Raw genomic sequence first — 24,099 nt, 5'->3', positions numbered from 1 at the left:
GACTTTGCTGCGAGATTTCCGGTATTGCACTACGTGCTGGGCCACTTGCATTTAGCGGACGCTTAGTGATCGCCGATACTTTATAGTTTACTATACTATATTCGGCAAGAAACTCTCTGATTCCAATCCTTGAGTTTCTTATTCGGTTTTAAAACAATGTGGGATTTAATATCCCCTTAATTTAAATTATGTTTTTGTTGCCGAAATGAAGCTTATTAGCTCTTTATATTTAAGTAACTTTAATCTATATTTCCAATATTTCAGCAACGTCACGTTGCCATCTTCAAGGAACTTAAAATAAAGACACGTGCACGCAGACACTACACACACAGTAAATGAGGACGAAGCGAGGAAGCTATTGTTTCTCCTAAAAGTCCTGATGCTGTCCCCTAGCAGGCTATGTAAGTATTCTTGGCCGTTGGGCTGAAGGTCTCCTGATGTAAGTCTCCCAAATTTGGGGCAGTCTCATGCAACCAAATTTGTTGAGGTTTGGCATGTTTCTTAGGGCTGAGGCTGATTCCATGAAGGACTACATCCATTTTCACCAGTATAGCCACTCTGGTCTTGCAGACCATGCTCTGGATACATGACACAGAATACGGTGGAAGAAAGCCACAATAATACACCGTAGCAAGTTCAAATTTGAAAGACTTTTCATGGAATCAGCCTCAGCCTGTATAGAGGGAACAGCCATGGGTTCATCATTCTCCCCACCCTTGGCCAACTTCTTTATAGACACTTTTGAAGAGAAAGCCTTAAACTCTGCCCCACAAAAACCAACCATATGGCTTCGCTATGTTGATGACGTGTTCACTATTTGGCCACATGGCTCTGATATACTCCTCTCCTTCTTAACACACCCCCAGAATCAAGTTCACCCTGGAAAAAGAGGAAAACAACAGCCTCCCTTTCCTAGACACACACTAGTCACCTGCCAGCCTGATGAAACCTTGGTTTTCTCAGTTTATAGAAAACCCATCCATACAGGCAGATACATTCACCAACAATCCCACCCCTCACAACAATATGGAGTTATTAAGACACTACATAACAGGGCTAAACTAATGTGTTCAAATGACAATGCCTAACCACAGAACAAAATCACATCCTCAACACTTTCTCAGCTAATGGCTACCCTCCCAAAAATCAAAAAAATATTGAAACCAGTAAACCACAATCTCCCCCCTTCACAACAAGGATTACTCTAAATCCATCACCATTCCCCACATCCGAGGCAACTTGGAAAAAATTACCAAAATCTTAAAAAAACATGACTTGATCTCTTGTTACAGACCATATAGAAAATTGGCATCCCTTATCTGCTCCACTAAAGACCAACCACTTCCCTTAGATCTACCTGGTGTATACCAGATCCCTTGCAGTTGTAAGCTGCCCTATTTTGGTCAAACAGGCAGGCTAGCAAATATCAGAATTTCATAACAAGGACTACATCCGTTTTCACCAGTATAGTCACTCTGGTCTTGCAGACCATGCTCTGGATACACGCCACAGAATACGGTGGAAGAAAGCCACAATAATACACCGTAGCAAGTTCAAATTTGAAAGACTTTTCATGGAATCAGCCTCAGCTCTAAGAAACATGCCAAACCTCAACAAATTTGGTTGCATGAGACTGCCCCAAATTTGGGAGACTCACATCAGGAGGCTTTCAGCCCAACGGCCAAGAATACTTACATAGTCCACTAGGGAGGACACCATCAGGACTTTTAAGAGAAACAATAGTGTCCTCGTTTTGTCCTCATTTACTGTGTGTAGTGCCTGCATGCATGTGTCTTTATTTTAAGTTCCTTGAAGATGGCAATGTGACGGTGCCGAAATATTGGAAATATAGATTAAAGTTTAATTTAAATTATATTCTAGTGTACATTGTGAATTCCTTAAGTTAATTAATAATAAATTAACTTAAGGAATCAAGTTAATTTATTATTAATAAATTAACTTAATTTACTGTATTTTTCTCTCTTAGGCAAGAGAGAAAAATACAGCTTGGTGAACTCAAGAAATGAATCTAAGTGTAAGAAAAAGAATAAGTATACAATAAAAAAGAAAATGCAAAAGGGGTAAGCTTTAAAAGGTTCATAGAGAGAGAGAGAGAGAGAGAGAGAGATAAGACAACAGAGTGTATAAGCATCTACAAAAGAAATAAAGATCAAAGATTGAAAGATATTAAAAAGAAAATTCTGCATTAGTTCCTTAGAAAAGTAAACTTAAAAAATGATAAGGTACTGAAATATAATATGTGTAGAACATGGTCAAAATATATTTTAGTAGTGGAATTAAAACATTAATAAACATTTACTTATGTGCCATTAACTGAGACCCTTCCTTTGTAAAGTTCCCTCCCCCCTCAGATATATTCAAATTATTTAAATTTACATTCTGGTAATATTACATAAAAAGGGAAAATATACACACAATGGAATAGAATAGTTATGGGTTCTCCTTCAGCCAATTTCTACATAGCACACAGAGAACCAAACACTCAACACAGCCATGCTCAGCCAACTTCCCCCTCCCCACCCCATGTGATTTGGGTATGCATAAATGATGAGTTTGCCATTTGGCCACATTGTCCAGACATATTAGATACATCGTTAGTATATTTGAATAGCCAACATCCTAAAATCCACTTTACAATGGGAAAAAAATCATGACTACCTGCCCATCCTAGATACACTGGTCGCACATTTTCCAAATGGTGAATTATTCTTTGCTATTTAGAGAAAGCCTATACATAATGAAGATATTTAAGCAAACAGTCATACCATCCATCCATTCCAACATTTTAGAATATGTTGTTACAAAAACACTAATACACAGTCAGAACTATCTGTTCCAATGATACTGTTTTTACCAATAAACTTCACTACTTTCACCACACTTTTTTCAGCCAATGGCTAAAATTCCTCCCCAAAATATATACATAAAATACTGAATTTTTCTCTACTTAAGCACCAAAAATTCAGCCAAAGCATACCGAAATTAAATTTTATAAACAAATGTTTTTTTTACAAAAAAAAACAAAAAAATACCCTCATTAAAAAATTAAGAAAAATTTTTAATGAGCATATTTGTTTTGTTCAAACATTTATTTATAAAATTTACTTTAAATTTACTGTTTAAAATGTAATTAATTATGCTTTGGCTGAATATTCAAGCATTTTGCCCAAATTGAAAATGAAGCAAGATTAAAAAACATGTAATAATACTTCATCTAATCATGTGTCCACATGAAAATAAATAAATGAATAAATATATGTACATTTTTTATGGAAGTTTTTTCACTTGGCTATGCTACTAATTATATATTGGGTTTTATCCTTTATCCAAGTGTTAGCAAACAAAGTTTTCACCTGAAGTACTTTCAGGACTGGGGCAACTCATGGTAAAGGTGGTATAAGTTCTCATCACTTGCCTTAGTATCTCCCATAATGCAAAGCACATTTCCTTGCCAACATGTATAATGCTATGCATTAAGGGAAGGGAGGGGCCACTGATGAGACCTCAATAAAGGTCAAAACCGGTCTGGGTAGTGGCCCTTCCCTTAATGCATAGCATTATACATGTCCACAAGGAGATGTGCTTTGCATTATGGGAGATACTAAGAGAGTGATGAGAGTTTATACCACCTTTACCACGAGTTGCCCCAGTCCTGAAAGTACTTCAGGTGAAAACTTTATTTGCTAATACTTGGATAAAGAATAAAACCCATTATATAAATAGTAAATATATGTACAGAAACTATGAAAGTTTCTTGCACTACTAAATAAAAATGAGGGCTGTTGAGGTGTCCATATATTTGCTTTTTAGTTCTTTTGATTAAGGGTTTCACTGGCATAACAGCTATTTCTAATTGCTAGTTTTCATCAGAGATCAGGCAGACACCTTAAAATAACAAGAATATTAATGCAGACAGTTTTTAAGAGTAAAAGAAATTTTGGCACTAAGAAACTTTCAAAATGTTTTAAGTACTGTCAGGTTCTTCATTACCTGGAGACTCAACAGTTAATCATCAACCACCACTATGGATTCTGCCATTCTTATTCAAGCCAACCTCCTAGCTAACCTCACCCACCCTTGGACACAAGTCATGGAAAAATTTGGAGAAACCATGTTATTGTTCTCAATATTTCAAATGCATTTGAGTGTGTCTGGCACCAAGGCCTGCTGAACAAGCTGCCATCTTATGACCTGTCTTCTACACTTCGTGATTAGATTGCCAGCTTCCTCACTGGTTGGTTATTGTATGTCATGGTGGATAGCTTCCTCTCATCAGATTTCCCCATCAATACTGGAATGTCCCAGGGTTCTGTGCTCTCACCCATGCGCTTCCATCTTTAAATCAATGACCTTTTTTCCCTGAATTCAAATCCTATTCACAACTTCACCAATCACAGTACTACTCTTCATTCCTCTTCTTCATTCGATAAATCCTGCAGTACCTTAATGTAGATGCCTCAAGATCTTTCATAACCAGTGACTTGAACAATGTCCTCAACATCCTCAAATGAGGTGAACTCAACTTGGTAAATTTCAATGCCAAAAAAACTTGCCCACAAGAAATATCTTACCTCATTCCCTCTCAATTTTGATAATGTTCCAATTTCCTTTCAAGATCGACTTTCTCTTCTTGGGTTGAATGTCACATTCAACACAAGACAAAATAAACATACTACTTACATAGACTACTTAGCATCTTAAACATTTCATGTTCTTTTCTGTTCTAAACATTACTTCTCTTCCTCTCCACTCCTAATACTTCATTAGTCTCAGATCTGACTAATTATAGAATACTATTCCCATATTTGGGGTGGAGCACCCAAGACCTCCTTAAGAATTCTTAATGATATTCATAAGTGGCCAATCTGCTTAACAGATGACTCTTCCCTCCTCCTCACACTCTCTTCAGTCACTTTATCATAGATGCTTAGCTTCAGTGATGTGCTTTTTCTATAGGTACTTCCATGGGCTTTGCTCCTCTTAGCCGCTACCATTCCTCCACTTTCTTCTAACCATGTAAGAACTAGCCACTGGCAACACCCATATACTGTCTGGCTCTGAACACACAACTTTTCATCAGCTTCCTTCATTCCATCCACCTCTATACTTTGGAACAATCTTCCCTACACTATTTTTCCCACTGAGTACAACCCTCTCACTCTTTAAGAAACATATCAACAGGCTACATTTTTTTGTTAATCACTTTCCCACACATGGCACTGTAGTGTTATAGGTCTTGTGACCTTTCATGTATAGGGTAATCGTAAAAAATATTAAGACAACTGATGCCGAGGACTGCATTCTCATAAGCTCTCTTCTTTGTTCGAAATTCTCCATGTTTCTATATATATGTGTACATTTGGTTAGGAAATAAACACATATCTGTAATATTTGTTATATATATATCCTATTTCTGTTTATTTTACATTGCCAAAATGAGCACTTTTAGGATCTTTGATAAAAAGGGAAAACAAAATTTTGCTTTCCATAAATATAATAATTGTCAAATTTTTAAGTATAGCAATATCAGAAAAAAGCAAAATATCAGCAACTAAGTAAATATTTATTATCATTAATTAATTAATTAATAATTAATTAATTAATAATTATTAATTAATAATTATTAATTAATTATTAATCAATTATTAACTGAAATGCTTCAATTTGAAATAAGCAAGATATGAAGAATTCATCCATATTTTATAGCTGAATGTAGAAAATAACTTAAAACTTAGAAAATTTACCAAAGAGTTTGTAAGAACATAACTTACTCATAAGCTTTATAGTAACTTTTTGAAAGTAAAAAAAATGTTTCTTAATTTCTTATTTTCCCTTGTTTCCATATTTTGCTATAAAAGATGGATGAATCGGCAATATTGCCTATTACAGTATCTATGTAAGACAAATACAAGCTTCTTAGCTCAATAGTTTAATATTTTATTCTGGACCACTTAGAGATCACTTATGATGAATTTAACTTCCTGACACTGCTGAAGGGCTTTTGTCTTCTCTTCTGCTTGTAATTTTTTTTAACTTAGTTAATTTGAAACCCTCTGATGTTTCAGACTTGTCAAGCTTACTCAATGCATTAATAAAAGACAAATATACGGGCTGTGCATTTAAAGTTCACATTGTTTAAATAGTGCAGCCAAGGCAATTCCAATCCCAGTCTTGTTTGCATAAGCTCACTGGTAAGACACTTTTTTTTTTTTTTTTCAAAACTTCACTTTCTTTCTATATTTGATTATCAAATATAGATGGATCCATGATATCCTCCATTTCAATATAATAAAACTATAATTTAATTTCATAGAGAATATTGTATTTAAAAAACAATACAGCATAAAAATAATTCAAATCATTCCCAACATTAATTAATTAGTACTGTTTGTTTATGAAAAATTGTTTGTGCTCTGAAAATGTTAGGTATAAAACAAGCAAAATACCAGCAACCAAGTAAAATCAATAATTAATTAATTATTAATCAATTATTAATTATTCATCATTATCATCATCAAATTCCTGCCATGTACCCTCAAGGGGGTGTACAGGATATGATAGTACTACATGAAAAAAATTACATCATTATTAATTTCCTATTTACAATTTTCCTCCAAATCAGTCTGTTACTTGTCAAGACTCCAACATTATCAGATCTTATATTTCTATCGTCTAAGGCACTTTGTACCGTATCAATCCACCTATATCTTGGGTCATCCTCTGGGTCATTTTTCTGCCAACCTGGCAGAGAACACTTGTTTTGCTAATCTTTCCTTGCCCATTCTGTTTAAGTGACCATACCACCTGAGATTAGCTCTGCTAACACATTCCTGGATGCTGACAATGTCAAGTTCTTTCCTAATATCCTCATTTTTAATATGATATTGCCATTGATGCCATCTGTTCACGCCTATAATCTTTCTCAGGACTCTCATATCTGTGGTCTCTAGTCTCTGGTCAAGTGTTTTACTTCTGACCCAGCTCTCAGATCCATAAGTTAAAACTGGTTTGAACACTGTCTTGTATACAGCTAATTTAGTGTTCCGACTAATTTCTCTCTTATTCCATATGAATTTATTCAATTGACTTCCCACCATACCAGCTTTGCTGATTCTGTTGTATATTTCTATATTTAATTTACCATCTTCAGTAAAAATCGTGCCTAAGTAGCTGAAATGTTTTACTTGTTCCAAGGGTCTCCATTCACAACACAAATAGGCAGAAATTAGGCAGAATCATTGACATTTTCAATGATTCTGCCTATTTTCATTGTCTTTGACTTTTTATTGCTGACCTTCATACCATATGTATTACAACAGCTATTCAATTTAGTCAGAGAGTCTTGCAGACTTGTAGCATATTTATTTAGAAGTATAACATCATCTGCATAAAGCAAAGAGCTGACATTAACATCTCCAATTTTGATACCATGTTTAATACCACTTTCCTTCATAATGTGATCCATATAGATAATGAATAACAGAGGGGATAATGTACATACTTGTCTCACACCAGATTTAACATTAAACCATCTTCCTGTACTTCCTTCAATTCTAACTGCTGACTTATAACTCAAATAAAGACTAAGTGTTGCCTGATATAATGCCCCATTGACAACATTTAACTGCAGCGTATTGAATAGCTTCTCTCTTGGCACCTTGTCATATGCCTTTTCCAAATCGACAAAACTTAAATACTGATCTTTGTTATATTCCCATGCTTTCTCGACTATTTGTCGTAAAGTGAAGATCTGATCCTGACAGCCTCTATTTGGCCTGAATCCAGCTTGTTCTTCACCAAGCTTCTCTTCCACAATTCTTCTCAACCATTTCTCAAGTATACTTGCATAGATCTTGCCAGGAATTTACATTTACACTCAGTAGGGAAATACCTCTGTAATTCTCACATGCAGTTTTATTTCCTTTTTATATATGGGTACTATGAGAGCTCTACTCCAATCATCGGGAATTCGTCCCTCTGTCCAGGCTTTCTGAACTATGCAGTGCAGCCACTGTAATTATAATAATTAATTAATAATTAATTATTATTAAATATTGATATTTATTATTATTAATTTGCTTATTACAGTCTTGCATTGTGAATTAATCCATAAAAAAATTAAGATATGGTGCCAACACTTATGCCTTTCTACTCATACAATTGTTACATCAAATGCCAAATTTGCTAAACTTTATGTTTGCGTTCTTTTTAAGTGACCATTTCAGATTAGCTCTGCTCAGTCATTCCTGAATGCTAACAATGTGTAACATTTTCATTTTAATATGATTCTATGATTCTACACTGATGCCATCTGTTCCTCCCATACACACTAAGTTTAAAATAATTAAACCCATACTCAGAACTTTCATGTCTATGGTCTCTAGTCTTTGAACAGCCAGTTTATTTCTAACCCAACTCTCAGATACGTATGTTAAAATCAGTTTGAACATGGTCCTGTATACTGCTACCTTTGGTGTTTTAGCTCATTTCCTCTTAATTCCATGTAACCATAAGCTAACATCATTTCACACCAGCTTTGCTTATTCTTATTGCCTATTTCCATATTCAATCTGCCATTGTGAAAATTGTGCCTAAATGGCTGAAATGTTTTACTTGTGAAAGTCAACATCAAGGTTTATCATTAAGACTGCAGCTGATGCTTTCAATGTTCCTGCTTATTTTCAGTCTTTAAGGTCTTTTTTTATTGCTGACTTTCATACCAAACGTATTACAGCAGTTACTGGACTTAGATTGGGGAATCCATAAGTTGGGCTGGATTTATCCAATAGTATAACATCATATGTATAAGGTAAACAGCTGAGCTGAATATCCCCAAATTTTGGTATCAGGTCGACATTCCTCCATAATGTGATCCATACAGTTGACAAAATAACAGTGGAGATAGTGAGAATCTTTATCTTACACATAATTTACATCAAACCAGCTTCCTGTTCCTCCTTCAATTCTAACCACTACCTTACAACTTAAGCATACACTATGCACTGCTCAATATAATGAACCATTTACACCATATAATGAACCATTTACTCCTCAATATAATGAACCATTTACTGCAGCATTTTGAACAGCTTTTCTCTTCACACCCTGTCTATGCCATTCCAAATCTACGAAATTCAAATATAGATCCTTGTTATATTCCCATGACTTCTCAACTATTTGTCTTAAAGTGAATATCTGATCTTGACAACATCTATTTGGCCAGAACCCAGCTTGTTATCTAGGTTCAACTTCCACAATTTTTCTTGGCCTCCTCTCAAGCACTTCATAAATCTTATGGAGTATCCAGGTAAGGCACATAAATTATTCCTCAGTAATTCTTATATTCAGTTTCATTTCTCTTTTTAGAGATGAGTGCAAAGAGAGCTTGAGTCCAAACATCCTAAAATCAATCTTCTGACCTGAATTCTGAATTATGCAGTACAGCTACTGAAGAACTTCTGAATATCCTGGTAAAACAGCCTTTCTTCATTTGAGGTGGCTTTAAGAACATTAACACAAAGACCATTAAGAACACACTAGTCAATATTCCGACAATTCTGATAATATTTCCCCTTAAACTCATTTACTAATTAAGTACTTAAATCAATCTCTGTCAAACCAATTCCACTCATTTGCAACCCACCACACAAAAAATATAGTCCTTGACACTATTGCTAACCACACTTAAACATTTTCCAGGGGTGATTTTTCCAGTAGTTCTCTTCCTTCCTCCATGTACTTAAAAAAAAAAAAAAAAAGTCATCATCATCAAATTGCTGATATGTACCCTCAACAATTGTTATCAACAATTTTCCTCCAAATTATCTGTTATCAGTCTCCCATATTATCAGATCTTATAATTCTGTCTTGTAAGGCACTTTTTAATGTATCAATCCACCTATATTTGGTCTTCCTCTGGGTACTTTTCCAGCCAACATGGCAAAGAACACTTCTTTTTTTGCTAATCGTTCTTCTCCCATTCCGTTTAAGCAACCATACTATCTGAGATTAGCACTGCTAACGCATTCCTGAATACTAACAATCTCAAGTTCTTTCCTAATATCCTCATTTATAATGTGATATCACTATTGATGCCATCCATTCATTCCACTAAATATTTTTCAGAACTCTTATATCAGATGTCCCCAGGCTTTGAACAATATTCAGAATTTCTCCAAAACAATATTGTCTACCATTCAAGAAGATTATCCTCATATTTAGTGTTGAATACTATGGCTAATCCTTCTTTTCTCTGATTGTTATTGCCTGAATATTACATCTTGTATTTATTGCTCAGAAAGAGCAATAAATACAAGATGTAACTCACCATATTTCTCAGAAGCTCAGCATAATGCATATGCTCAAAAACAGAGCCATCAACATCATTTCAGAAGAAAAAGAACTCTATGATGAACTTACTCAAATATCAGAGACATTAGTAAACAATGGCTCCAAAGAATTTAATCAATAGGATTCTTCATAGCAATCCCCCACAACAACAACCTACCACCACTCAATACAGATCTTCCATAGTTATTCCTTATGCAAGTACAGTGTCGAAAAAGATTGCAAACCTTTTTAGGCCTTTCAACAGAGTTGCTTTCACACCATGTTTTAAGATCACCAAAAGACATCAATGCTTTCTTCAAACATGCTGAAATGTACAACATCCCATGCTCTTGTTGCCTAAACTATGTAGGGCAGATGTCGAGAAGCCTTGAAATCCGAAAAAAAGAACATATAAGTGATGTTAATAACAACAGAACAGACAATTCAGGTCTAGCCCATCATTATGCGATGACAAACCACACCATTGAGTGGGATAGGAGCCCCATGCCTTATCTAGAAGAAGACTTCCATTGTAGAAACTTCAAGGAAGCCGTAGTAGTAGTCCTCCGTTCTGGAGAAAATCTTAACAGAAACCAGGGAATGATAATAGCTGAGATATGGAAAACCTTAATAAGATCGCTCAGCTTGCCAGAATTTCATTTCGCTCATAACTACAGAGCGTGCTCACACAACAGTGACTAATACAACACGTGTATTGTTACGCTTCTGTTTCAATTTTTTAATTTATACGATAGTGTTACTCCATTTTCTCTGTACTAGCCACTTTGAGTTTTCTCTTACCGTTATAAGCTCTGAAGAAGCCGAACAGCTCTGTTGACAAAACTTGTTTGCATTGTATGTTTATAAATCACAGGTCAATTAAAAATCAATATATTTCAGTTTAGAAAACTCATTTTGTTTTGGGAATATTCTGAGAAAACAGCATGGCCTGGTTGAATGAGTGGTTAGTATATCTGCTATCCAACAAACAGGCTGTGAATATGAATCCCACCATGGGCATGGATGTTTTGTGAAATGCCTTAGGCAACAATGACTGTCAGCACAATGTGAGATGACCACAATCATGCTTACTGGAAACCTGAAGTGGCTTGGACAAAATTTCCATATTTGGTCTCCAGAACAGGATTTACAGATTATCTAATCATTAGTCCACTCACAATAATAATAATTAACGTACAATGGTGTCCAAAAGCTAAGGATGAACTACATTTTTACCTGTATATGAAAAGATTTTCAAATGACTACAGCCAAATGCAGACATAAATTTATTGCCAGCACACTAATAAATTATATTACACAAAAAACTGTTATAAATTTCATACAAATTAAACTGCAATGCAGTTTTGACAAAAGTTACAATTTCCTAAGGATGTAGTTAAGGATTTAATTTACAATGCTTACAGAAAACTATGCAAAGAAACATTTTCAGTATAGTAATGCCACCCTGAACTGCAATGCAGATCTCGCAATGTCATAGCATGCTTAGCACCAAGTGATTCAGGAGATCTTGAGGAAAACTGTTCCACTCCTCCTTCACAGCAAGAATAAAGTCATGTCTGTTTTCTGGAGGGAAATTTCAAGCAGCAATGAATCTCCCTATTGCATCCCAAACTATCCTTGGTCTCCAGAAGTATCTCCGCTGCTCGTGTAAGATATAGTGTAACACTGCCACCCATAAAAATGACTTCTTTGCCTAAAGCAGCACCATTGCAATATTGTTTATCAGTCATAATCCCTTTTTTTCAGTACTTGTAGCTTGGTGCATCCATTAAGCATGATGCCTCCCCACACCATGACCCCAACACCACCGTATCTATCCCTTTCAAGAACATTCTCGCAATAGTAGGCAGTACCACTTTCACCCTAGATCAAGTGTCTGCTAGAATTGGAGGAAAGACTAAAACAATTCTCATCTGTAAAAGATTGCATTAGCCCATTGGTATTTTGCCCAATTTTTATGGATACAACAGCATTGAAACCATGCTCTACAATGAGCTGTGGATAAAGGCATGCAGACTACAGGTCTTCAGGTGTACAGGCCTACTTGTCGCAGACATCTAGTCACAGTTTGTTGAGATATCTGTGTATATATGATTGAATAGAGCCAACTTGGAAGCTCTCAGATCCATAAGTTAAAACTGTTTTGAACACTGTCTTGTATACAATTTAGTGTTCCGACTAATTTCTCTCTTATTCCATATGAATTTATTCAATTGACTTCCCACCATACCAGCTTTACTGATTCTGTTATCTATTTCTATATTTAATTTACCATCATCACTAAAAATCATACCTAAGTAGCTGAAATGTTTTATTTGTTCCACAGGTTCTCCATTCACAACACAGTTGATATTTTCTGGTAATTAATTTACGGAATTAACAACGCATATAAAGTAAATTAATTAAAGATAACTTCAATGAATCACTTCTATATTTCGACAATGTCACATTGTCATCTTCAGGAACATAAAGATATGGTATGTGCACTACAGGAACTAACAAAGCAAATGAGGCAGAAATTAAGACACTAATTTTGTTCCTAAAGTCCTAATGGTGCCCTCTTGCGGGCTAATTTGGTAGTCTTGGCCGTTGGGCTGAAGTTCTCATAATGAAAGTCTCCCAAATTTGGGGCAGTTTCATGCACCCAAATTTGTTGAGGTTAGGAACGTTTTTTAGAGCTGCTGAAGATTCTTTGAATAATCTTTCGTATTTAAACTTGCTGCGATGGATTATTTTTGTCTTCTTCCAACGAATTTTATGGTGGGTATCTAAGGCATGGTCTGCCAGCCCAGAGCGGCTGTACTGGTGAAACCGGATGTAGTCTTGGTGTTCTGAAATCCTGATATTTGTTGTTCTGCCTGTTTGGCCAAAGTAGGACAATTTGCAGCTGCAAGGGACCTGGTATACACCAGGTAGGTCTAGGGGAAGTGGTTGGTCTTTGGTAGAGCGGATAAGGGATGCCAACTTTTTATATGGTCTGTAACAGGAAGTAAGGTCATATTTCTTGAGGATATTAGTTATTTTTTCAGAGGTGCCCTGGATGTAGGGGATAGTGATAGACTTGGTGTAGTCTTTATTGTTGAGGGGGGGGAGGGGGGTTGTGGTTTTCAGGTTTTAGTATTTTTTGGATTTTTTGGGGGTTATAGCCATTGGCTAAGAAAGTGTTGAGGATGTGGTTTAGTTCTATAGTCAGGGCCTTGTCATCTGAGCAGATTAATTTTGCCCTGTTATATAGTGTTTTTATCACCCCATATTGTTGTGAGGGGGGGTGGTTCGATTGCTGGTGAATGTATCTGCCAGTGTGGGTGGGTTTTCTGTAAACAGAGAAAACCAAAGATCCATCAAGCTGGCGGGTGATTAAAGTGTCTAGGAAGGGTAGGGTGTTGTTTTCCTCTTTTTCTAAGGTGAACTGGACTCTGGGATGTTGGTTGTTTAAGTGTGTTAGGAAGGAGTGGAGTGAGTCTGAGCCATGTGGCCAAATAGCAAACACATCATCCACATAACGAAGCCAAATAGTGGGTTTTTGTGGGGCGGAGTTTAAGGCTTTTTCTTCAAATGTCTCCATAAAGAAATTGGCCAAGGGTGGGGAAAGTGGTGAACCCATGGCTGTCCCCTCTATCTGTTTGTAGAACTTTCCTTGCCAAACGAAATAGCCTGAGTTCATTGTGAACTGAAATAGGGCTGAGATATCGGGAGGAAACTTGGCTTGGATGAGCTCAAGGGTTTCTTTGAGTGGGACATTAGTGAATAGGGAGGAGACGTCAAAACTGACCATTATGTCAGTGTGTTGGAGTGTGAGGTTTTCTATACTGGCTTTAAAGTGGGCCGAGTTTTTTATGTGTGATGGTGTGTTGCCAGTGTAGTGTGTGAGCGTTTTGGCTAATTTATATGTGGGGGAATCAATGCCATCCACTATGGGACGTAATGGCACATTTTGTTTATGTATTTTTGGGAGTCCATATAATCGGGGGGGTCTAGAGTTATAAGGTTTAAGCTTGTTGGTGACTTCCACAGGCCAAGAAGTGACTTTCTTAAGGAGTCTGTGGATAGTTCTAATCTGAGAGCTGGTCGGATTATATTCAATGGGGAGGTAAGTAGTACGGTCTCGTATTAAAGAATTTAGCTTACCTTTGTAGTCTTTTTGATTGAGTACCACAGTGGCGCTTCCCTTATCAGCTTTGGTGATTACTATTTTTTTGTTGTTTTTTAATTCTTGTAGGGCTGTATATTCGTTTTTGGATAAGTTGGATTTTGGAGGTTTGGCTTTAGTGAGAACACCGACTACATCCAGTCTCACGTTGTTGGCGGTATGGATAGGCAGGTTGCGAATTCCACGCTCTATTTGAATCATGATTTCTTCAGCAGGAATCCTTTTTGGAGCTAAGGCGAAATTGTGACCACGTGAAAGTGCGGTGAGTGCTTCAGGCTTTAAAACTGCGGACGAGAGGTTGACTACTGTGTTAAGTGGTGGCTGGGGTACAGAAGTAGAAGTCTTGGTCAGGTTCTCGTATTTTTTTACGTGCCGACTACGTATTTTTTCGAATTCCTTTCTTGCCGATGTGCATGATATGTCATGGAGTATCGACCATAGATCAAGGCCGAGTGTGTTAGAAAGCTCTTCCTCTAGCGCCCGTACGTTTTTGTTTTCGTCGGCAAGGAGAACGCGCGTCGCGGTAATTTGTTCTCTTAACAGGGCGAAGCTAGTGCGGTTATAAATGCGTAGAGCTTTCTCGGAAGTGAAACGGTGCTTCAATTTGACACAGTTGGGGATCACTTTGTTATCCCGGCAGCGTTTTAGGAACGTTAGGCGATTTATTTGCCTCGATATCTTTAACCTTAATTTGCCGTATTGACGGGCCTTTCGTGCGATTGCATCTCCGTGGATGATCATGATTCTAGTGGTAAGACTTATACGTTGGTTAGACATAACTGGTAATTAATTTACGGAATTAACAACGCATATAAAGTAAATTAATTAAAGATAACTTTAATGAATCACTTCTATATTTCGACAATGTCACATTGTCATCTTTAGGAACATAAAGATATGGTATGTGCACTACAGGAACTAACAAAGCAAATGAGGCAGAAATTAAGACACTAATTTTGTTCCTAAAGTCCTAATGGTGCCCTCTTGCGGGCTAATTTGGTGGGTTTGATTGATTTTTGATTGATATTGATTTTTAATTGACCTGTGATTTATAAATTCATGATTCAAATAGAGCGTGGAATTCGCAACCTGCCTATCCATACCGCCAACAACGTGAGACTGGATGTAGTCGGTGTTCTCACTAAAGCCAAACCTCCAAAATCCAACTTATCCAAAAACGAATATACAGCCCTACAAGAATTAAAAAACAAAAAAAAAATAGTAATCACCAAAGCTGATAAGGGAAGCGCCACTGTGGTACTCAATCAAAAAGACTACAAAGGTAGGCTAAATTCTTTAATACGAGACCGTACTACTTACCTGCCCATTGAATATAATCCGACCAGCTCTCAGATTAGAACTATCCACAGACTCCTTAAGAAAGTCACTTCTTGGCCTGTGGAAGTCACCAACAAGCTTAAACCTTATAACTCTAGACCCCCCCCGATTATATGGACTCCCAAAAATACATAAACAAAATGTGCCATTACGTCCCATAGTGGATGGCATTGATTCCCCCACATATAAATTAGCCAAACATTTAGCCAAAACGCTCACACACTACACTGGCAACACACCATCACACATAAAAAACTCAGCCCACTTTAAAGCCAGTATAGAAAACCTCACACTCCAACACACTGACATAATGGTCAGTTTTGACGTCTCCTCCCTATTCACTAATGTCCCACTCAAAGAAACCCTTGAGCTCATCCAAGTTTCCTCCCGATATCTCAGCCCTATTTCAGTTCACAATGAACTCAGGCTATTTCGTTTGGCAAGGAAAGTTCTACAAACAGATAGAGGGGACAGCCATGGGTTCACCACTTTCCCCACCCTTGGCCAATTTCTTTATGGAGACATTTGAAGAAAAAGCCTTAAACTCCGCCCCACAAAAACCCACTATTTGGCTTCGTTATGTGGATGATGTGTTTGCTATTTGGCCACATGGCTCAGACTCACTCCACTCCTTCCTAACACACTTAAACAACCAACATCCCAGAGTCCAGTTCACCTTAGAAAAAGAGGAAAACAACACCCTACCCTTCCTAGACACTTTAATCACCCGCCAGCTTGATGGATCTTTGGTTTTCTCTGTTTACAGAAAACCCACCCACACTGGCAGATACATTCACCAGCAATCCCACCACCCCCCCTCACAACAATATGGGGTGATAAAAAACACTATATAACAGGGCAAAATTAATCTGCTCAGATGACAAGGCCCTGACTATAGAACTAAACCACATCCTCAACACTTTCTTAGCCAATGGCTATAACCCCCAAAAAATCCAAAAAATACTAAAACCTGAAAACCACAACCCCCCCTCCCCCCCCTCAACAATAAAGACTACACCAAGTCTATCACTATCCCCTACATCCAGGGCACCTCTGAAAAAATAACTAATATCCTCAAGAAATATGACCTTACTTCCTGTTACAGACCATATAAAAAGTTGGCATCCCTTATCCGCTCTACCAAAGACCAACCACTTCCCCTAGACCTACCTGGTGTATACCAGGTCCCTGCAGCTGCAAATTGTCCTACTTTGGCCAAACAGGCAGAACAACAAATATCAGGATTTCAGAACACCAAGACTACATCTGGTTTCACCAGTACAGCCGCTCTGGGCTGGCAGACCATGCCTTAGATACCCACCATAAAATTCGTTGGAAGAAGACAAAAATAATCCATCGCAGCAAGTTTAAATACGAAAGATTATTCAAAGAATCTTCAGCAGCTCCAAAAAAAAACGTTCCTAACCTCAACAAATTTGGGTGCATGAAACTGCCCCAAATTTGGGAGACTTTCATTATGAGAACTTCAGCCCAACGGCCAAGACTACCAAATTAGCCCGCAAGAGGGCACCATTAGGACTTTAGGAACAAAATTAGTGTCTTAATTTCTGCCTCATTTGCTTTGTTAGTTCCTGTAGTGCACATACCATATCCTTATGTTCCTGAAGATGACAATGTGACATTGTCGAAATATAGAAGTGATTCATTAAAGTTATCTTTAATTAATTTACTTTATATGCGTTGTTAATTCCGTAAATTAATTACCAGTTATGTCTAACCAACGTATAAGTCTTACCACCAGTTGATATTTTCAATGATTCTGCCTATTTTCATTGTCTTTGTCTTTTTATTGCAGACCTTCATACCATATCTATTACAACAATTATTTAATTTAGTCAGAGAATCATGCAGACTTGTAGCGGATTTATTTAGAAGTATAACATCATCAGCATAAAGCAAAGAGCTGACATTAACATCTCCAATTTTGATATCATGTTTAATACCACTTTCCTTCATAATGTGATCCATATAGATAATGAATAACAGAGGGGATAATGTACATCCTTGTCTCACACCAGATTTAACATTGAACCATGTATTGAATAGCTTCTCTCTTGGCACCTTGTGATATGCCTTTTCCAAATTGACTAAACTTAAACACAGATCATTGTTATATTCTAATGCTTTCTCGACTATTTGTCGTAAAGTGAAGATCTGATCCTGACAGACTTTTTTGGCCTGAATCCAGCTTGTTCTTCACCAAGCTTTTCTTCCACAATTCTTCTCAACCGTTTTTCAAGTATACTTGCATAGATTTTGCCAGGAACACTCAGTAGGGGAAATACCTCTGTAATTCTCACATTCAGTTTTATTTCCCTTTTTATATATGGGTACTATGAGAGCTCTACTCCACTCATCGGGAATTTGTCCCTCTGTCCAGGCTTTCTGAATTATGCAGTGCAGCCACTGTAAGATTTTTATACCACCATACTTAAGCATTTCTGGTCGAATATCATCTACTCCTGCTGCCTTTCCACATTTCAAGTCTTTGATGGCTTTTTCCACTTCAAGTATAAATATGTATTCCTACCTGCATATCTGGTCAGTGTTTTTTACCACTGTGCTGTCATCACTGCTTGTTTCATTTAGCAGTTTTTCAAAGTAATTACTCCATACTTCAAGGATATCTTTTTCTTCAGTTTTCATGTCACCTTTATCATCTCTAACTCTTTTTACAGCACTCTTTCCTCCATTTCTAAGCTTCTTCAACAACCTCCAGAATATTTTGCAACCTTCTTGATATTTATTTTCTATATTCTTGCCAAAGTCCTCCCATTACTTTTGTTTTAGCTAGTTTTAAACAGTGTTTAGCATTCTTGCATTTGTCTCTGCATTCTCTAAGAGCAAAAGCTGACTTATTTGACAGGAACGTTTGATATGATTTCTTCTTTTCCTTCACTGTCTCTTTAACTTCCTGTGTCCACCATGGAGTTCTAATTTTTCTATCCTTGCAGACAACTTCACCATATGCCTCTCTAACTAAATCAATCAGGGCTTTTTTCAAGGCTTGCCACTGAATCTCCAAGGTTTGATTCCTGTTCTCAAACTCTTTCATTTTTCTTCAATAATCTTTGTGTATTTCAGTCTACAGCTCACATCTGAGAGCTGCTCAACTTTTATTTACTTTAAAACTTTCTTACATGTTATTCTTTTCGATATGAAATTAAATTTTATCCTGCTCAAGACTAAATAGTGATCACTTCCAATTTCAAATCCTCTGTACACTCTGGTGTTCTGCACCAGGGAGAAAACATCACTATCAACAATACCATAGTCAATGAGACTTTTCTTATTCCTAGCCTCTTCTCTCCATGTGAATTTGTGCACATTTTTATGTTGGAACACATGGTGTTAGTAATAACCAGTCCGTGTCCCGAGCAGAAATCCAACATATATATGCTATTATTATTAGCTTTGCTCTTTTCTCCAAATTTTCCCAAAATATTTTTGTATGTCTCACAATCATTTCCTACTCTGCTATTTAGATCCCCAACAAGGACCAACTTATCCTTTTTCATTGTGTCAGTTGCTTTTTCTAAAGCCTCAAAAAATTCCTCCACTTCTACCTTAGTAGAACCTTCTGTGGGACCATAGGCACAAATAAGTCTCATTGTCCAGTTCCCCATTCTCATATTTGCCCACATTACTCTACTTGAGACTGACTGCCATTCAAGAAGATAAGCCTCGTATTTTGTGTTGAATACTATGGCTACTCCTTCTTTTCCTTGATTGTCATTGCCTGAATATAACATTTTGTATTTATTGCTCAGAAAGATCTCATCAGTTTTTATCTTTTTTTGTTTCAGTCACCCCTATTATGTCGATCTGGTACTTATCTAATTCCTCAGCTGGCTCCATTTCTTTGCCAATTAGGCTTCTTATGTTGATAGTACCGATCTTTAACTCTGGTGATGTTGAGTTGGGGTGTGTTTTCAGATTTGTTCCAGTAGCTGACTTTTCGCTGTTTGCCCTGGTTCCCTGGCGAAAACAACAGGGGGGGGCCTTGTTTAACCGGGCGACATCCCAGCCGGCATGAAATTTTGTCATGTTGTACCATCATTTTTTATTTTGGTTTAATAAGAATACAATTTGGTTGGCTAAATCCCAAATTGCTAGCCCATCCTCGTTCGTTAAGTATCCAAGTACATACCCAACAGGGTGCACAACGAGAAGGTGAGGATTGAACATTAGGTCAGAAGCCCTGGTCGGTTCTCCGCCTTCCTTTAAAGGCTATGTGGAGGTCTCCTCTCAGTTATACAGCTTCGACCCTTAAGCACCACAAATTCAAATAAAATTAAACTTCAAATAAATACAGATTACTAAAAGCTGATTCATCTGAATCTGCAACTGTAATCTTCAGAAATAATGCTGGTCTTTAAGGTTTTGGACACCAGTATAGTATACTATTGGCTAAGGGACTTTCATGGGGGTAATTTATGTAATAAAAGTACCTTCCGAATTTCTGTTCATGACATGGACTAGACATCACAAACACCATATTCCAACAAAAGCTGCATAAATTCATATGGAGAGAACACATACAAGAAATAAGAAAAATTTTATTAACCAATATTATCAGCAACACAGTCACTGATAATATTGATATCTCTGAGTTGGTTCGCAGTGCAAAATTATACAGAGGATTTGAAACAAGAAACAATATATTGCATTTATAACATGTAAACACAAGAAAAACATTAACTAATACTTTGCTTACAAAAATTATGGCTTGAAACTAACAAGTCATCATTCATGTAGGTAAAAAAAAAAGACGTTACACAAGGTAGAACACTAACAATGGATTGTTTAACACAACATTCACAGTGAGCAAGTGCATACAATATGACAACATTGAGATACCAGTTTAAAAAAGTAAATAAAACAAAATAAAATAAAAAATAAATATAAATAAATAAATAAATAAATATAAATATATATATATATATATATATATATATATATATATACTGTATATATAAACTAGAGAAGACCAAGAAGAATGAGACCTCCATATTTTTGGCAAAGATATACAATCATTCCAATTCAAGTTAAGGCAGTATATTAAAGCTTCTGCTTCCTTGAATAAACACATATTTAAAGTGACAATGATGAAGTAATCAAGTTCTTAACAAGAATATTCTATGCTCCATGTCTACAATGTGCTGTGCTAAGCTGGACTTTTCAGGTTTATTATAAGAAATGTATGATTGATGTTCCTGTATTCTTTGTATTCTTTTTTTCACAGAACAACCAATCAGTCCAAAATAAAGATTACAATCACAATAAACTTGGTAAATGACTGGAAGGATAAGAGAAGTCTGTCTGCTGGAGTAAGGTAGCTAAGATGGAAGTTTATAGATAGGAAAAAATGTTGCTATTGAGTTATATTTCTTTAAGATCCTTGAAACAGGTTCTGAAACGCAAAAGACAAAGAACAGATTTCTTCATACAGTTTCTTGGAGTTGAAGTACAGGAATCACAGATCTGCTGCATTTTTATTTTGGATAAACCATTTTTTAGTATTACATTCTGGATGTTATTAATTTCCATCTGGGGACTTAAGGCTGGAACAAATGACATGTGCAGTCAATATGAGGTTGGGCCTCCTTTTGCTGCCTATTGTAGCTATTAGCCTACTATGAAGTTCTGACAAACTGCTGCTGGAATTCATTTCTATTTCCCCCATAGTACGGCAGAGAGCTGACAAGTATTAGTTATGTGAATAGGTCTGGCACACAACTTTCACTCCGGCTCATCCAAAAGATGTTCAAGGGGGTTGAAGTTGGGGCTTTTGGTTAGCCAGTATAGTTCTTCCACCTCCATGTCTTCAAACCACAGAGTTAAGGTCCTTGCTTTGTGAGCAGGTACATCATTATGCTAATAGAAAAGGGCCTATTCAAAATTGTTGCACAGTCTGGGAAGAATGGAATTGTCCATCATGGTAGGCACTAGTGCTTAAAGATCTGGACACAGAAATCAATATACCCAGTTCAAACCATGAAAAACAGATCATTATGCTACTGCCTACAAATTTTCCAGTCTATACAAGACCTTTCTGTAAGTCTCATTCACCAGGTATCTACCAAGTCCAGATACGTCCATCAGATTGCCAGATCATGCACCACATTTCATTGATCAACAGGACCCTCTTACACTGATCTACAGTCCAATGACGGTGTTGTTGCAACATTCCAGACAACATAGAGGCATTGACAGGTATAATCAAGGGCTTGTGAGCTGCAGAATGAACATGAAACTCAGAGAACATCCCTCAGCAAATAGTTCTGTCACTGGTATCCATTCCTGAGCTCATGCAGAAGTTGTTTGCAATGGTTGTTAAGGCTGACTGATGATTTACTGTGACGACATGCTTGAGAGTTCACCAGTCCCAATTTGTCAGTTTATTGTGGGGGGGGGGGGGTGATCACATTTCCACTTCATAATAACCTCACTGAAAGTAGACCAGGGCACATGCAATGTGGCAAAAATCTCTCATATATCATACCAATGTTCGAACAGACTGAACTCTTTTCATCCTGATAGTAAAGAATGTCTACATTGCTAATGTCAATGTGCCTATGCTTATATAGCATTGCAAATGTGTATCTGCATCATATGGATGAGGCAACATGGGATATCCAAACACACACAATGTTGCCAAAAGGCAACAGTGTGTGTGTGTGTGTGTGTGTGTGTGTCTAAAACAAAGTGGATGCTCATAGTGAAAATCGCTGAATAGAATTAAAAGGTATGTAAAGTGGATAATATTAGATCCAGCATTATTTCAAAGCTGAATGTAGAAACTATGAAAATTTCGTAAAAATAAGTTGACCAGAGGGCTTACGGCAATACACTCACCAGCATTCATGAGTTGCCTTAGCACAAACTACTTAGAAAACATAAATACTGCCCAAGCATCTATATATTCACTTTCTATTAGTCCATTTTGATTGATAAGATTTCACTGGCCTGACAGCTGTTTCAAACTGGTTGGTTCTCCTGAGACCAGGCAGAAGAAACCTTAAGAGAGCAAAAACTCTCGTTCAGTACTAAAGAACTTGAAATGTCAGAGAGATGTATTTTTTGCAAGTGAACTCTCAGTCAGTGAGTAAAAGTGTTTACTAAAATAAAGAGCCAAAAGGCTTCAGTTTCGGTGATGCAAAATTATATAAGTAAAGTGGATATTAGATCCAGTATTATTTCAAAGTCAAACGTAGAAGCTATGAAACTTTCGTAAAAATAACTTGACCAGAAAGCTTATATCCACTAATTTTAGTTATATAATTTTGCATTGCCAAACTAAAGCCTTTTGGATCTTTATTTTAGTAAAAAAGAATTAAGAGTATTTACTTAATTATTCCAAAAAAGAAAAAAAATAATATTAAAAAACATGTCAGTGTGCAATATTTACATTCATGTTAAAAACAGAGATCAGATAACAGAAAAATGACCAATCCTCTGAATTAACCAGCAATAAATAAGAGTGATTCATCTAAAGAATTCTGAATTATTATACCAAAAAAAAAGGCTTCAAAAGCTTATCTAATAAATAAAACAAGTATTAAAGGGCATAAAAAATAACAATCTTTGCTAAATACTTACAAATGATATAAGTCTGATAAATGATGAATAGTAGTCTGATGAGGGAACATATCTGTTCAGTGATATACTAAGATGAACATTATAGCAAAGTTCCATTAAACATAGTAAAGTAAGAATTACTGTCAGAACCTATAAAAAATTACAAGCATATTTTATTTCAAGTTCACAGATTAATTTTAAATTATATATAATTAGCTTTCAACTGCACTGTGCACATTTCAAGAAAAGAGTATCCAGAAAAAGTTTTTCTGGATGCACTCTTCTTTAAGCTGTTTTAGTATCTAAATTTATTAATTAATAACAGAGAGCATGGATGTTAGCAATTTCAAATGAAACTGAAAATTAAATTTCAGTTTAACTGGACAATTCAGAGGGGAATAAAATCACAGAATCTACATTAAATTCCTCATAGAAAGTTTACATTGTTACTTTAAAAAAATCTTAATTTCTGGCAGGAACTCATGTTTGAATCTTATAGGGTGAAACAGCAATGAGAAAGGATTAAAAATATTCAGTTCTTCATCTCAGTCACAGAGACATCTTCAGGGAGTACAATATGAGACTTGTAACATACACACAAAGGCAACACATTGTAAACACGTAGATGAAAGACTGAA

General features: G+C 36.4%; 1 protein-coding gene across 1 annotated transcript in view; it reads right to left on the bottom strand.

Annotated features, from left to right (window-relative positions):
• The window catches only part of LOC150097870 (ATP-binding cassette sub-family C member 1-like), a 626,276-nt gene that overhangs the window by 553,808 nt on the left and 48,369 nt on the right, over window positions 1-24,099 (bottom strand). Inside the window, exon 3 of the mRNA XM_090406616.1 lies at window positions 23,483-23,611. Within this exon, the coding sequence (XP_090262742.1) occupies window positions 23,483-23,611 (129 nt within the window). The remainder of the gene's footprint in view (window positions 1-23,482; window positions 23,612-24,099) is intronic.

The sequence above is a fragment of the Typopeltis vanoorti genome, chromosome 16, assembly GCF_054136105.1.
Source record: "Typopeltis vanoorti isolate ZY-2024b chromosome 16, IOZ_Tvanoo_1.0, whole genome shotgun sequence".
Classification (NCBI taxonomy): domain Eukaryota; kingdom Metazoa; phylum Arthropoda; class Arachnida; order Uropygi; family Thelyphonidae; genus Typopeltis; species Typopeltis vanoorti.
This window is presented reverse-complemented; position numbering and strand designations above follow the sequence as displayed.